This window comes from Salvia splendens, chromosome 6 (genome assembly GCF_004379255.2).
Source record: "Salvia splendens isolate huo1 chromosome 6, SspV2, whole genome shotgun sequence".
NCBI classification, from domain to species: domain Eukaryota; kingdom Viridiplantae; phylum Streptophyta; class Magnoliopsida; order Lamiales; family Lamiaceae; genus Salvia; species Salvia splendens.
In genome coordinates, this window is record NC_056037.1 from 3,525,209 (window position 1) to 3,542,332 (window position 17,124).

Genomic DNA, 17,124 nt, shown 5'->3' on the forward strand with positions numbered 1-17,124 from the left:
TGGCTTAGTTCCTTTAATGTTCCTCACTGGTAGAGAGTCGATTCTGTGTGTGAAGTGTTTACGTTATCCTAAATATTCAGCATATAACTCCTGTCTGGTGCCTTATCTTGAGAAGAAACTAGTGCCTGCAGCAATGGATGATGCTTCGCCAAAAGCTCTACCTACCGAGAAATCTGTTCCCCCGGAAGATTGGACTGGACTATTGTGTTGCCGAGGCGTGGAAACAAGAACACAACTGCCAACAGTTATGGACTATTATGGGATTGGTAGCATTGAATCATTCGAGCCCCCTCGGCTGCAACTCTGCCTCGCCATTTTGTTGCAGAGGAGCTTCGAACTGTTTGATCCGATAATCTCCCTGACAGAATCAAAGGTCCTGACATCTCTAGGTTGCACTGTTCTGTCAATCAACGAGCAAGGCCGGAGACGAGCTGTGAAGCCTACACTGTTCTTCATGCCACACTGTGAGGCAGAATTGTATGACAATCTCTTGGAAGCGAATTGGGAGGTGGACCTGTTGAACCGTATTGTGATCTTTGGGAACAGTTTAGGTGCGTACGAGCAGCACGCGTCGCTGTGCAAGAGCTCAGCCGTGTCGAGCTCGAGGAAGCATGTGCTGGCTAGTAGGAGCTTCGCTGAAGAGTTGGAAGTTAATGCTGATTCGTTTAAAGCATTTTTCATGGTACGAGTTGGAATTTTTTTGGCCCTTCAGCTGACCCAGATTTGCAAATGATTTTGTGAATGTATACTTAACCTGTGTATTTACTCAAATGCAAAAGCTCTCAAAAGTTTATACTACAATACTCCATCTATCAAATGTCTCGTTTTCGCCATTTGGGATGTTAGATGGGTGTTACTCCGTATTTATTTATTCATTAAAAACATGCTGGATTCTCAATAATGACTGTTACCTTGTATTTACGTATTTATTTATTCATTAAAATTCATGGATGCATGAAGGATATTGAATTAATAATGACTGTTTATATCTTCGTGACAAAATTTGACAGAACTAGGAATAGGGCATGAAACAGTGAAGATTTGGATACTAATCTACACATATTGTCAGCCTTTCTGAGGCTTGGAGAGGATCTTGAGTTTATGGAAAAACATATCCGTTTACGAACAGAATTTATCCTGAGCCCGGATACTTTGCAAATAGTGGGATTTCAGGAACCAGGGGCTGCTCTTCAAACAAGACTCTCCTCTCATTTGATTTGCCACGGGAATAAGAGAGGAAGAGTGTTCCAACAGCACAGATATAGACTTCCAACCTGATTAATAGTAAACATACCACAGAAAATTAGTAGCAATCCAAAGTATCGAAGTCATGCAGGAATGATGGAGCTGTAGAAGAAATGTGACTACATGATGGACTTTAGTTTTGTACAATGATGGATCCTCATTTCCTGTAGAAAAATAGATGCAATGGAAACAGGGACTTTCACCTCAACATCTTATGACCCTATGACGCTTGCTTCTTTTCACTGGATTTGATCCGAAAGGGTGACAGTAAAGAGAAATGGCGAGATGCTGTGGCAAAGTAGGAAATGACTTGCAAATCAAAATCATTGTCACAAGTACAGAAAAACATAGGATAAACTTTATATGCAGAGTAGGGAGCAAAAAACTTACTCTTTTGTGGAGCATTTCCATCAGGGGAACTTTCGTCTTGTGAGATTAGGTTCTTTAATGTGTGAACTGAATTCAAAATAAAAAAGAACATGTATCAACAGGTTAGACATTTCAAATTATTTAGCAGAATGGCTGTAAAAAGATAAGAACAGGAAACAATTGCCTTAGAATAGAAAACATATTCTAATTTTACCATTTTATTGTTCTTATGTACGATATGATTAGTGGCTGATAATGTGAAATTAAAATCTGTAATAATGGAGTGCTCATTTCAGTTGGAAGAAGAAGGCAGAGTTCGGTAAGCTCGGCTTTGAGCTGGAACTAGCCGAGAAGAAGAAGGCAGAAGAAGGAAGCTCGGCTTTGAGCTGGAACTAGCCGAGAATGGAGTTCGGTTTTGAGCCGAGAAGGGAGTTCGGTTGTGAGCCGAGAAGGGAGTTCGGTCTTGAGCCGAGAAGGAAGAAGCAACCTAGCCGAACTAGCCGTTGGAGCAGCAGTTAGTTAGCTGAGATGTAGCGGTTATTCTTCTTGTTTTCTTGATTCTTGGTGTAGTTAGTTAGTAGCAGTTGCTACTTGATTGTAGAGCTTTAAATAGCTCATAAACCGTGTATGTAGAAGTAGGAGTTTAATCAATAAAGAGTTTTCCAGTTTCTCTCCAAGATTATCATCTTCAATACTCAAAGTGTGAGTGTGTGTGTTTCTGCATTGTGTGATCTCATACAACAGTGAGTGTGTGTGTGATCTACTTGAGTGTGTGAAAGCCTTGTGTGTGCGAATCCCAACAAGTGGCGCCGTCTGTGGGAAGGGATATTGAAGCTGATTTGCAGAGGATCAAACGGTTTCAGAGATGGCAGCAAGGCTTGATGCAGAAAAGTTCACAGGCAAGAATGATTATAGCCTGTGGAAGATGAAGATGAAGGCGGTTTTGATTCAACAAGGCTTGGCCGCAGTTCTTGCAAAACCAGAGGAGAAAGGAAAGGCTCCAGTGCTTGATGATAAAGCTCAGGCAAAGATGGAGGAGATGCAGCTCAAGGCACATTCTGCAGTGATTCTGTGCCTTGGAGATAAGGTCTTGAGGGATGTTCAAGAAGCCAAGACTGCGGTGGAGATCTTGGACAAGTTGGATGAAGTTTACTTGGCCAAATCCTTGGCTAACCGGCTGTATCTCAAGAAGAGGCTGTATGCCTATAGTTTTTCTGGAGATAGGTCCATCATTGAGCAGCTAGAGGAGTTCAACAAGATCATTGATGACCTGGGATCTGTTGATGTCAAGAGTTCAGATGAGGATAAGGCCATTCTCACATTGAATGCCTTGCCTAGCTCGTATGACCAGTTAAGTGATGCAATTATCTATGGAAGAGATAAACCTATCACCTATGCAGAAGTCTATTCAGCCTTGATGGCCAAAGAACTCCAGAAGACAGCCACCAGAGGCTCTGCAAGCTCCAATGTTCAAGCTGCAGAGGCCTTGAATGTGAAGAAGTTCAAGAAGCAGAACTTCAAGAAGAAGTTTGAGGGCCCTAAACCCTCAAGTTCTGATGCTCAGAAGGAAACCAGAGCTTGCTATTGGTGCAAGAAACCTGGACATTTGAAGAAAGATTGTCATGCATGGAAGAGAAAGATGGCCTCTGAGGGACACAACCAATCTGATTGTGTGGAGAGTGCTGATCCCCCGGCTCAACTTATGAATATTAGTGACAGTGGGGTCAGTCACAGGTGGATAATGGACTCGGGGTGCAGCTTCCATATGTGCCCCAATAGAAGCTGGTTTCATGATCTTCAAGAAGCATCGGGTACGGTTGTTCTTGGAAATAATCACATTTGTCAGATCAGAGGAATAGGGAAGGTAAAGCTAAGCCTACAAGATGGCTCTATAAAGATCCTAACTGGGGTGAGGTATATTCCAGAAGTGAAGAGGAATCTCATCTCATTGGGAATGCTGGAGCAGAGAGGGTTCACCATATTGATGAGTCAAGGAAAATTGTTTGTTAAATCTGGAGATGCAGTGATGATGGAGGCTGACAGAGAGCATATTCTCTATTATCTGAAGGCTAAGGCTGTTGATGGAGAAAGCAATGCTGTGTCAGATGATTCCCTAATGCTATGGCACAAGAGGCTGGGCCATCCAGCAGAAGGAAGCTTGAAAGAACTCATCAAGAAGGGCCTGATCTCTGGAGATTTCAACAAGATGGACCCCTGTGAGCAATGTATACTTGGAAAAGCAAAGAAGGCACCCTATCCTACAGGTATTCACTCTTCTACAGCCCCTTTAGACTACATACATAGTGATCTTTGGGGGCCTTCACCGGTGTGTTCAATTGGTGGAGGAAAGTATTATCTAGCTATCATTGATGACTATACAAGGAAGTTGTGGGTATATATTCTTAAAGAAAAATCTGAAACACTCACAAAGTTCAAGATATGGTGTAAGGAGGTTGAGCTAGAGAAGGGTAGGAGTGTTAAATGCTTAAGAACAGACAATGGCCTAGAGTTCTTGTCTGCTGAGTTTGATCTGTTTTGTAAAGAGAAGGGTATGAAGAGGCACCGTACTATTCCTGGTAATCCCCAGCAAAATGGTGTTGTGGAGAGGATGAATAGGACTATCCTAGAGAGGGTGAGGTGCCTGCTTCTTGGTTCTGGTTTGAGCAGCAGGTTCTGGGGTGAGGCTGTGTATACAGCAGCCTATCTTATCAATAAATGCCCATCTACTGCCCTGAAATCTGAAACTCCTGATTACATGTGGTATGGAGCTCATAGTGACTACTCAAAGTACAAGGTGTTTGGGTGTGTGGCCTATGCTCATGCTAGGCAAAGCAAGCTTGAAGCTAGGGCTCTGAAATGTATTATGTTGGGGTATCAGAGGGGTGTTAAGGGGTATAGGCTCTGGTGTATTGAGCCCGGTAAGCAGAAGGTCTTGGTGAGTAGGGATGTGGTGTTCTTGGAGGATCAGATGCCATACCTGAAAGATAAGCTGGACTCCAGTGAAGATGAGGGTGATTTCTTCAAGGTGGAGCCTGTGGGGGTTGGCCTAGGAGCAGGTGGAGTCACTGACTCAGGGAGTGAGTCTGATTCAGATAAAGAAGAGGCTCAAACTCAGGGCAACCAGGCTGGTGAGTCTATATCAGACTCTATCAGAGACTATCAGCTTGTAAGGGACAGAGTTAGAAGAGAAACAAGGCCACCAACAAAGTTCTCTGATGTTGTGTATTATGCTCTGTGTGCAGCTGAAAGTATTGATGGTGCAGATCCACTCACATATAAAGAAGCTATGCAGAGTAAAGATAGAGAAAGATGGATTGAAGCCATGAATGAGGAAATAGAGTCTTTACTCAAGAACAAAACCTGGATTTTGGTGGACAAATCCAAGCTGAATACAGGTGGAAAGGAGAGGAAGCTGATCAGTTGCAAGTGGTTGTTTAAAAAGAAGGTGATTAAGATTAACACCTTGCACAATCCGGCTGACATGCTAACAAAGTCTCTAGGTAGAGACAAGTTTGATCATTGCAAGAAGTTGATCAATGTTTGTGCAAAAACTGAGATGAGCCCTCAGGTGGAGAATTGTAATAATGGAGTGCTCATTTCAGTTGGAAGAAGAAGGCAGAGTTCGGTAAGCTCGGCTTTGAGCTGGAACTAGCCGAGAAGAAGAAGGCAGAAGAAGGAAGCTCGGCTTTGAGCTGGAACTAGCCGAGAATGGAGTTCGGTTTTGAGCCGAGAAGGGAGTTCGGTTGTGAGCCGAGAAGGGAGTTCGGTCTTGAGCCGAGAAGGGAGTTCGGTCTTGAGCCGAGAAGGAAGAAGCAACCTAGCCGAACTAGCCGTTGGAGCAGCAGTTAGTTAGCTGAGATGTAGCGGTTATTCTTCTTGTTTTCTTGATTCTTGGTGTAGTTAGTTAGTAGCAGTTGCTACTTGATTGTAGAGCTTTAAATAGCTCATAAACCGTGTATGTAGAAGTAGGAGTTTAATCAATAAAGAGTTTTCCAGTTTCTCTCCAAGATTATCATCTTCAATACTCAAAGTGTGAGTGTGTGTGTTTCTGCATTGTGTGATCTCATACAACAGTGAGTGTGTGTGTGATCTACTTGAGTGTGTGAAAGCCTTGTGTGTGCGAATCCCAACAAAATCTTTCAAAATTTTAAATTACATACCTACTAAAATTAGCTTATTAGGCATGCAAGGCATCAATATCAAATAGACAAAGTATACCAGGTTTTCAGGTTAGAAAATAGAGATCACCTTCACCGGTTGAAGTCGTCTTCCTTGCATTATCATGATCAGAACCATCCGCGGTAGTACACTCTGAGTCAATACTTCGATCTACTGATGATGTGTGATTCTTCTTTCCAAATTTTAACAGCCTCCTCAAACCTTTAGATGATTCTTTTGTAGACGTCTTCTCTGAATGTACTTGATTTATCTCCATCTTGAGGGCTTTTACATCAAGTACACGTGCTTTAAGAGTTTCTTCAGCTCTAGGAGGCATTGCTGAATTTGCTAATGGTGCCTTGCCATACTCTGCACGGTAAGTGGAAGGGTCTTCCAAAGAGGAGGCACGAGCATGAGGGGCCCGATAAGGTTGTTCAGAAGCACTATTGCTGGCAAAGTTTGGAGCATCCTTCTCTGAGTAGGAACTCTTTACCTGAGAACAACACAAAATATGTTTTATCAGAATGTGCAAACTGATCGCCCATTATGAAAATTTGGGGATGGAAACCTATAGATTAGGGTCTACTTTGATTTAATGTGTGGGGATGTGAGTCACATTGTTTACCATGTATGAACCAATGTAGTATTGTATTAGATATTTCACAAGCAATACTCTATAAAATCTGTCAAGAACCACCTCAAAATAACTTATTTTCAGTTAATAATACACATTAAGTTTCAGTTTACCATATCAAACCTCATTATAGTCAGATTGCTTATTTAGCTGACAAGTTATCAGTTCTTTATCAACTCCATCCATGGATGAAATGGGAGCATGTATTGCAATACTTTTCTCTCCTATATCAAGATCATTATGCTGCTGGCTACATACCTCCAGCTTTCTTTCCAGTGATTTTAGTGTTGGAGCAGAAGGCTTCTCAGACTCAAGGACAACAACAGTCTTCTCAACTATAGGGTTCTCATCTATGTCAAGTTCACGTGTTTGATTGCAGATCTTTGCATTTAGATCAGCCTTTTCTGGAGCTATAGAAGGCCTTGCTCCAATTACCTTCTGTCCTTCCTTCACTTTTGATATGGTCTCATCAGCATTCACAGGCAACTTCCCTGTTTTGATCTTCAATTCAGGTAGAGTTGCAGCCTTACTTCGGTCAAGGTTGATAATAGCAGATACTTTGTTCCTCTCAGGGCCCTCTGGCAACTTTCGCTTTAATACTGCTTCAGCACTTCGGGCTTTCATTGCGATTACAGGAGAGTTGGTGACTGTTTTGGGCTCTGATAACCTTCGAATCCGAGACATGGAGGCCTTAGGCTCGGGTGTTATGCCATTGGTTTCTCTTTTTGCCTCAGACAACGAAGTGGCAGACCTGATTAACCTATTCCCTGCCTTTTGGCTACCCTCACTTAATACACTAGCCTTAGAGGCTTTATTCAACACACCTGACCCAACTGAAGTTCGGACTTTGGATCTTTGCAATGGGGACGATGATCCAGGCTCTGAATCACTGAACTTTGATCCTCTATTAGTTGCTGGAGAAGTTTTAGTGTGTAATTGTTTCGCCTGAGGTGAGGGTGTGAATGCTTTCACCCCACTGGTACCACCCTTAGCAGCAATTCTTTTTTGCCTTTCTAGCTTTAAAGTTTCAAGTCGCTTTCTTTGTGCCTCCTCCTGTACATTTGCAATTATTAAAGACAGAGAAGAGAAGTTCATTGAGAAAGAAGTACTAGATGTGTCATCATCTATGATCCATGGGTATCTTCAATTAAGCAGCGAGTTTGGAATCAATAAAATGATTAATACTGTGGATCCAGGAATCAACAATATGTTATGGTACATAATGTGTATGTGAGTGCGCTTCAATTTTTCTATATCTGTTACTGTGAAATGTGTGCTCTGAGGCATATAAGAAGCTATTGTGTCAAAACTTATCACAACATTTATTGCAGCAAGAATCAACCAATTATTATAAGGCGATTTTCATTACCTGCTCTTTCTTCATTTTTTGAAGATCAGCTTTGTAAGTTCTTAAACTATCAGCACGGGCTCGTGCATCCTCCAAGGGGTTCATCTTAGACGGTTTGGCCTTCCTCAAAGGGCCCCCAGTTCTTTGCTTCTGCAACGATTCTGATGCAACCTTTGCCCTCCTATCCTTGTCTGATTTCTTTAATCCTCCCTTCACATTAGTAACATCTTTCCCCCCTTTCTTTCCTGACAATTCAGCACATACCTGCATTTCGTAGCCTAGAGCAGGGTCATATGCAATAGACCTCTTATCGATTCCCCTTTCAGGTATCATGCTCAAATCATTAGGCTCATACTCTACTTTGATTTTGTTTCCCTCGGGACCCGACTTTTGATATTTTGATGGAATCTCAGAATCCATGTCAATAACATTTCTATCTGTTCCTCCATCTTGATCTAATGACATTGACCTAAGTGGTCCAACCAAGGTTTCATCAGCCATTCCAGGTGATGATTCTCTATCATTCTTATTAGTATTCTCATACCTATTGAGAGCTAGTGGATCTGATGAATTCCTGATATTAGTCTGGCTCAATTTATTGCCAATCATATAATCTTCATGTGTTGTACTATGCAGAATCCTTTTTCCATTACTTTCAGAACACTGGATATCTCTTCGACCACCGCTTTCCGTAAAGTCACTATCAGCACTTGCAAATTGAACTTCGCTACCACATCCCCTGAGCCTACGAGAAGCACTTCCATTGATTCCGTGGATGTCTTTCATCCTATTATCTTGCATTTCATCCTCATCGTGTGCACCCAGAGCCAATGGGTCATCACTGGCAGCATTTGCATGTCTCTTCAATTTCACACCCTTTTCCATTGCAAACATTCCTTCATTGTCAGCATCAGCATCTTCATCTTTGCCTCTCAGTAAACAATCTTGAAATGCCTGCCAGTGCCTATCATCAGTATTTTTGCCCATAACAGAGACATCATCATGGTTTAAATTCAACCTATCAACAGATCTCAGCTGGCTTCCTCCTCTTTTGGAAGATCTATTGATCACATCTTCATCCACATTTTCACTTTCTGCATCCATGTCCGAATGTGATTCTGAATTTGTGTCGCTGCCAGATTTCTTCCCTTTAGAATTGATGAAGTTAATATTTCGTATTACAACCCTGCCAGATTTCTTTTTGCTAGAGCCTCCTGATATTTTTCGTGACCTCCTACTCTGTGAAGTTTCCTCATCAGATTCAGTGTCATCCAAAGAACTTGTTCTACCCGTCTCCTTCATCTCTGACTCATTGTTACTATCCCTAACATCAGGGCGTTGTCTGTTCTGTCCTAAATGAGAACCTAAATTTGATGGGGAGTGTTCAAGAGAGTAGTGATGTGGCTGCACAAAAGGGCCATTACCAGCATACGGGTGATAGTAAGGCATTCCTTGCACAGGGTATGCTTGAAATACTGGTTGACCACCAGGCGAAGCATGCATAGGCCATGGAGGATATACGAGATGGGGAACTTGTCCTTGAAAGTGTTCTTGTTGACCATTAGAAACCGGGTTATCTGCTGGATGCCAACAAAAGGAAGTGGAATCAAAAATATATTTTTGGTTATAACAAATGCAATTATCATTGAAGGGTGTATAAAACTTGATCTTACGGTTGTTACACAGGCAATTATCATTGAAGGGTATTTATACAGACTTAATCTTACCAGCATTATGTGACCCTGATTTCCCGATATGCTCAGAGGCCAGCTCATGGTTGGAGTCATCTTGGTTATTGCATGGGCTAGAGAGAACAATGCCAGACGCTTTAAAGTTTGGTTGAGGGGACAATGCTTCTGATGCTTCAATATCAAGCCACTGTCCGGTTTCATGCTTACACTTCCAGAGATCTATGAACCTTGAGCATGCCTCCCTGTTGAACATACATATATCAAACTGAACCTTGAACATACATATAGGTTTAAAAACCTATATTTTGGCCAACAACAGGGTGGAGGAGGAACTCACATTAAACGTAAAGCTCCAAAACACTCAGCAAAGGAAACAAGAGCTGCCACATGATCAATATCAAAACCTGCTGCAACAGCACGTGCAAAGGCCATTCCTTGTTCTTTCTGAAGAGCTGTTTTACGGGTCTCAAGGACTTTCAGAAGCTGAACTCTGGTAGACATTTGAACACCACACAACTAAAATTAGAATCCCTTATCTCGAAAAAAAAATGATACTATATGAGAAGTTATTTGCAGGGAATTTGTGATGGCAATGCATAACATACTTTGGATTCTCCTCCTGTGAGCATGACCCATTAGCTACAGGTGGCAGTGCTCCAGGCTGTCAAAATATAGCAGAGTCAGAAAAAATGTAATACAATGTATAAGAGGAAAGGGAAAGTTGAGTGCCTAGTCACCGTGTACAGGACAATAGCTTTCTCGTCATTAGCATTTGCCACAGATTTTCCACCTGTTAATAATTTTAGGGTGATCAGTGTTGCATCGCTTGCTGAAAAACGTCACTGACAGTCTAATGTGGAAAAGAGTGAAAAATAAACAAAATAGAGCATAGGTAAGGATGGAAGGGTATCAATATAGAGCTCTAGTATCCAAGGTCAAAGTTCCTCTCTCAACTGTAAGGGTTCGTTTGATTGCTATGTTAGAAAATAACAAGATAGTTATCTTAAGATAGTCTTTTCGGGCCGAAAGTAAGATAGTCTCAGATAGTATTTTTATGATGCTGTTTGATTAACAAGATAATGTTTCATAGATAAGGTTTAACATGACAAAAATGTCCTTGCTACAAAAGCTCTTCATTGTAAAATCTCCTTGCTTATATCATCTTCACAGCCATGTTCTTGATTTCAATTCCCATGTTCTTGATTTCAATTCTCATACCTCGCCTTCGTCCAATTCCCAAGCAGCAATTGCTTTTCCACAAATCAAAATTCTAATGATTAAAAAAAATTTCAGCAAATGAATCCTCAAAAAGAAAACATTTAAATCTGAATTTCGACAAAGAGAAACGCATATCTTTGTCAAACTTATCATTCCATCCAAAATCAAGCAAAATAACGATGAAACGGAAACCGCCAAGCAAGTTCCAAACAAATTGAAGGCTGACCAAGTTACCGGAGCAAGTTCCAAATCACTAACTCAAGCCCTAAACTCTAGATGAAGAAATGATCGCCTGTTCCAGTACGGAGAGTCGACGCGGAGCTCTGTGACGATACGAGCCATGGAGCGCGTGAGATGTCGGGGGGAGAGGGGGAAGAAGAAGAAGAAGAATCTCGTGGGATTGTAAGTGAGGAAGGGACTATGGAGGATGGAATTGTAGAAGAGAGAGACGACTTGTAGAAAAATTGGGTTGAGTTGTAGAAGAAATAGATGAAGTTGCAGAAGAGAGAGAAAAAATAATGGGTGAGAGAAAGATGAGTTGGATAGAAAGTGAAAGGGTAAAAGTGGCTGTCTTAGATAAACAGTGCACTATCACAGCATTTGGGTGGTATAGTGTAATCTCTAATTTATGGGTAGCCCATTGGGCCTCAGCGGGCTTTGACCATTTTTTCGGGCCTAGAGATACTAATAACATGGCAATCAAACATCATATAAGCATAGATAAGAGGCACTATCAATGCCTAACATGGCAATCAAACGAACCCTAATTGTATAATAAGACAAAAGAAAAGGATACAAAGGGAAGCATAATATAATAGCATTGTTGTTAAGGTATATATCACCAGAATTTGTTAGAGATAGAGAGCAAAAGATGTATGAGCATCAATTTAGGAATACTGAATATATATTTTGTTTCCAGGTACCTTCATAGCCTCCCAGGGATTTCCCTCTTTGGCTTTCCACCTGTGAGTACAATTAAACAATAAGAACAAAGAAATTTAAAATTGTAACTTGTAAGCACATAAAGAGTTTTTCCATTGGCCAGTGGTTTACATTGCTTTGCCCGATATCATTGCAGCTCTGCAATGCAATTGCCTCCCCAATATGTACGATCTCAGTTTCTATTGTAAAGACACGTTCCAAGATCTCAGGGGTGCTTACAAAACGAACAAACCTGTTCAAGGCAGCAAACATAGTTTTTTCTTTTACCAATTTTTAGCATAGAAATATAAAAGGAACTGAAGCAAAAACTAGATTCACATCTTTTAGAAGGAATCCATAAATGTTAGCAACATAAATTATAACTAGTATTTGGTTTTCTTAAGGTAGAATTTTTAAGAGCAACTATATGATAGATTTTTGAACATTCAAAGAATTGGAAAACAATTCATCTTTCTCTGAGATGAATCTATATATAAAAAAAGACTTGTTTGCAAAGGTAGTCCTTTGGGTATCCATGTCTATTGGTTTGGACATGTATAAGACAGGAACACTAAATAGGAAAAGTAGAACAGTTCGACATGCATCCATCCTATTAACTCAGAAATATAAAAGATTTGAGCTTACAAAGTTATTTTGTATGCAGCTGTTAAAACCAAAGACACAAATAAATGCCAGGTTTATACTATCTGACAATTCATGATTCAAAGCATTTGGTATGATCACTATTACCAATAAAAAAAATTAGACTCAACATTATGCCATTTCATTATAAAAGCAATCTCTATATTTGGATATCTTAAAAACATATATGCAAATTACTAAGAAATGTATGATTATGACCCAAACAATAAAACTAGACACGTGCAAAGAGGTAAATTCTATACTCTAGCTACTCCCTCCGTTCCCTCATAGTTGAGGCAAAACTTTTCGGCACGGAGTTTAAGAAATGGATGTTGAGTGTGTTAAATAAATAGATAAAAAAGTAAGAGAGGGAAAAAAATAGAGAGAATAAAGTAAAAAGTGAATAAAGTAAGAGAGAGTAAAATAAGAAGGAAAAAAGATTACTATATATGGAAATGACTCAACTATGAGGAAACTTCCCGAAATAGAAAAATGACTCAACTATAAGAGAACGGAGGGAGTATAATCTATGGCACCCAAACCTTTTCAGAGTGGCCTTTGTAAACCATGATGCATCACTTCCAGTTTCTGGTTCAAGCAAAATTGAATAACCACCTTTATCAATTTGATCTTGGGCAGTCTTTAGGTGTGCAAGAAATGGATTTAGCAATCCAGAAGCAATTTTCTCTTTCCTGTCATTTGCTATGATAATCAAATCACACCTGATAAGTGGGAAACCATCAGGCTACCAGCAGGAAAAACAAGGATTGTATAACACAACTCAACTGCATCACCATCACGGAAGAAATATGTGCTGTCAAAACAATGAATCCTGATAGTCTGGCAGAAAACTTGCAAAGTGAAAGTGGAACTGTGAAAATAGTAATATGACAACTCTTTTCTGATGATCGCAGACAACTACTAAACTCCTGCATGCTATCCAATTTTTATAAGAACAAGTAGAAGAGTCAATCTCAGAAAATGATGCTAACATCATACTTCTCAAATACCTCTGCTTTACTTCAAGTAGAGTAGAGGAAGCCAAAAAATCATCTAATCTTCAGAAAATAAACCTCATAATCACCAAACAACCAACACAAACAAACACAAAAAGAAGTTTTCAGATCCTCTTTATTTATAGTTCAACCGCAATCATGATTATCAATACATTACTTTGGAGAATTGACCGGATAAAATCTAAACAAAACTAGAGACATCTTTGGTTTAACTGTTTGCAAAGTGTCTCAGTAGCCTTCCTTCAATGATGAAGCACAACTGACTGAAGTCGCTGAATGATTTTCATGCCAATATAGTCAAACAAAAACAGATAAAAAACACTATTGCCCCTCAGGCTGTTTCAAAAATAAACTGACAGGCTGCCAAAAGAGAGTTTGAACAGCTCCATTTCATCAGCTCGTTCATATCATTACAATTCCAACCTAACACACACACACTGATACACACGCGTGCACACACTCGCACTCACACAAATCGACGAACAAATCGTGAACTAAAACGAGCTAGGGCGAAATGCATACCTCGTCCGAGTTGGAGTGAGCTGAAAAACAGCCGAGCTGAGGCGAGTGCTCTGCTTCATACCTTCCCACACTAGTGCTTCAGATCTCGCCGCAAAATAAACGCCTAAAAACAAGCAGAACGCATAACAGTACAAACAACATTCATTCAAACGAAAAATCAAGGAACGAAACAAAATAGCTCATAGAAAGGAAATATTTCATAGTGAGAGCTCACAGGCTTTCCCCACCAACAGACCTGGACGCACACTACCGCACTTTTGCCAATTCGTGTAAATCGAAGAGAGAGAGAGAGAGAGAGCGGCGATAGAGACAATAATGTGTATGTATATTGAAAAGTGTGTCAGAGTGACTTTGGATGCTGCAAACATCAAAAATCAAAATCAAAAGGTGAAATAATCGTAATTAGTAGTGGTATTTACATCTTGGAAATTTGGTCATTCAGATATTGATGGAGTTCATTAATTAATTCATTTAATTTACTTCAAATTTGAGATTTAAACTTTTGCATTTATATTTAATGAGCTCCTTTCAGAAAAGCAAATTTATTGAATGAGATTGAAGAATCAATCTAAATAAACTTAATGGGCCAGATTTTGGTCAATACCATTTTATTAATGTGATAATGTAAAGGACAGTAAAACAATAGTACCATTTTCAATTCGAAAACTGAAATAATAAAATAAATTATTCTCTTCACAATCTTTCTACTCATTCATCTCTTCCTTGTTGTTGCCTCACTAGAGCTTTCATGTAGTAGATCTTTTAATTTGTCAATTTAGTTTCAATTTCTCCACATTTCACTGGATAGGATAGGACAATTGAAATTTCTCCACATTACTTTTTTCTTTTTACTATTATTATATTCTTGATATGAAAATGACGAAAGAAGAGTGTGAAAGTACGAAAGGGCCCCTCAATTAGTGGTTTCAAGTTGGTGCTTTGGGAGTTGGTGTCTTGGTGGTGCTAATTTGGTCAGTGAGTGTAAGATGCTTCGAGGAATGTTCTTCTCACAGCGTGTCATATTATATTTGCTAGGCTATGTAAAGATAATTTATGTGACATATGAAATTGATTCTATAATCCTTAGTTTTTATATAATGTTAATGTACGTGTGGGTTGTTGGATACTGGAGTATCTTATATGGGTTAAATTTGTGCGTGTAACATTTATTTTATCACACAATTAATTTAGTATGTGGACCACTAATTAATTTCGCACATAAACTTTAGTGCTATTATCGGCCCATTAGTATTACTATTCCTTTTTTTACAACTACACTGTCAATTAAAACTTTATTTATATATAAATTAAAACCAGTACATTTAATTATAACAAGAATAACTTCTAACAGTATAACTTTATACAATAACAGAGACTTTTTCTTGAAACTCATATTGATGGAAAACTCGCAATTTTTATTTTATTTTATTGATGCATTCGAAATATTTTGATCTAAATCTGGTTTATCAAATGATATGATACAAGACTCATTATATACACATTTATACTATATACGAGAGGAATAACATACATTGTTCATAACATATATTTGCATGATTGCATAACATAATTACGACTATACAGTATAACTATAGTAAATTCATTGTTTAGTAGTTTATTATCAATGGTGTGTGTTTGATTCTATCACAAGATCGAATTAGCCATAATTATCATAGATTTAATTTTATCATGGACGAAGGGATCGGAATTCTAAGATTCATTATATGTGACATTATTTATGTTTTGGGCCGAATCTACTCGACTAAACATAATTTATAAACTAAATTTTATTTAACCCATCAAACTAGACACATAATGTAGGAGTACTATATTAATTTGTACATAATTCATTTCTCATTTAATCATGGGCCAAATAATTAAAACTAGCTTCGTATTTCTATTATCGTCCATGTAAGTAAGTAATTTACGTGTACGAATATTTAACGCCCTACATGGTATATATCATGACAATCAATCAATCATAATTGTACAAATATGCAATTATATTTTGTTAAAAAAAATATAGTTATAAAGGTTCACGTGTTCATAACTAATTTTTTTTTAAAAATATAGTAATAAAGGTTCACGTGTCGAATTGGGGTCAGGCTATAATGATCAATTAAGAATCTGTGTGAACAGCATATGATGCCCACTTCTGCCTTTTTAAAACTAAATACTAGTACCAGTTTAATACTAATTCTTACATTACTTTAATAATTAAAAGGGTAAAATTTAATAATCTCAATCGCATTCGGACCACACTTTTTCCTCCCTAAGTGCCCCCTATTTTTTTTATGAGAATCTAAACTTATTATTTATTTTTTTGATAGATAAGGCACGAAGGAGGTAATTGGTCTGCACACATTTGCAGCAACCATTTATCAGTTGAATTTTAGTTTTTTATTCAATGCGTTGAAGTTTATAGGCTATATTCATTGTGTCTAGTTTATTAGGGTATTATTTAATGGCAACTGCCTGCTAAAAATTATGATGTCCCGAACATAATTGTGTGTCCATACTATATAATCTATAATTAGGGTTATTGCCAAATAACACACCAAATTTGAATGAACTTAAAGCCAAAAAAAACTAATTGAACGCATTTTACAATTTCGGTCGATCAATATGATTTGACATCCTAGTAACATTAACCGAGTTAGAATGGCAAATAATTTAGGCACATGCTAGATAGTCATGTAACATACATAAATGGACACTCGAATAGTCTTAATATTCAAGATGGATAGATTCGTTAAATGATTGAAACTTGTGTTATGATAAATATGAAAACATACTGTATTTGTTTCGAGGAGAATTCAACTGGACACTTTTTTTCCTATTTTGAAATCACATGGAGTAATTTCTGTATATACTACTGTCAATTTCTGATTGAAATATAAAATTATTTACAGTTATATTAATATACTAGTACTACATGTAATGTACCTGACAACAAATTCAATAAACTCTGATATTTGTACTGCTATCTATGAAAATACTCCAGTTATAGCATCTAAAATTTATTTGAATACTAGTATTATCCTATGCACCAATTGTTAACAGATACATGAGCATTTAATGTGGTAAAATCTGAATCTCAATTAAAAACAAATTATATTAAATATGAATCTGAATTCCAATTTTGACCAGTCTCACTGTGGTGGCATAGGATTCATGAACCCATCCCCATTAAATGTGACTATACATTTATAAATTTATATGGCATCAATTGAAATTTGGTTGGTTTTATTTAATATGCAGGCTTTCTTTTGAATATGAGTATAAGAAGACAGAATATACTTTTTGGTCTTTTGCAATCATTTCGTTCTCATCACAGTGGCTGTGATGATTTTCGTGATA

At 38.4% G+C, this 17,124-nt stretch overlaps 1 protein-coding gene and 1 pseudogene across 4 annotated transcripts; one reads left to right on the top strand and one right to left on the bottom strand.

Moving 5' to 3' along the window:
• The first annotated feature begins 16 nt into the window (after positions 1 to 16).
• On the top strand, positions 17 to 741 carry LOC121807963 (annotated as a pseudogene).
• A 210-nt stretch (positions 742 to 951) lies between these two features.
• On the bottom strand, positions 952 to 14,219 carry LOC121807833 (COP1-interacting protein 7-like). Of its 4 annotated transcripts, none has more exons than XM_042208174.1 (15): positions 14,000 to 14,219; positions 13,765 to 13,867; positions 12,769 to 12,948; positions 11,717 to 11,837; positions 11,587 to 11,626; positions 10,183 to 10,235; positions 10,051 to 10,106; positions 9,783 to 9,935; positions 9,482 to 9,687; positions 7,776 to 9,334; positions 6,665 to 7,459; positions 5,863 to 6,265; positions 1,636 to 1,701; positions 1,449 to 1,533; positions 952 to 1,274 (listed from the first exon to the last, which is right to left on the bottom strand). In XM_042208174.1, exons 1-14 carry the CDS (start codon positions 14,130 to 14,132, stop codon positions 1,466 to 1,468), a joined length of 3,936 nt encoding a protein of 1,311 aa, XP_042064108.1. In that variant the 5' UTR covers positions 14,133 to 14,219; the 3' UTR covers positions 952 to 1,274; positions 1,449 to 1,465. The 4 variants fall into 4 exon arrangements, with proteins under 4 accessions (XP_042064108.1, XP_042064106.1, XP_042064107.1 ...); XM_042208172.1 differs by having other exon boundaries at positions 13,979 to 14,219; XM_042208173.1 differs by having other exon boundaries at positions 7,776 to 9,331; positions 13,979 to 14,217.
• Positions 14,220 to 17,124: the final 2,905 nt, after the last annotated feature.

Bases quoted from the DNA above. Each gene is read 5' to 3' on its own strand.
- LOC121807833 (XM_042208172.1), bottom strand. From the start codon at position 14,132: ATGTTTGCAGCATCCAAAGTCACTCTGACACACTTTTCAATATACATA. The intron at 10,107-10,182 runs GTGACTAGGCAC...ATATTTTGACAG, and splicing joins AAGCTATTGTCCTGTACACG to CCTGGAGCACTGCCACCTGT. The intron at 1,534-1,635 runs GTAAGTTTTTTG...ACTTTGCCACAG, and splicing joins TGGAAATGCTCCACAAAAGA to CATCTCGCCATTTCTCTTTA.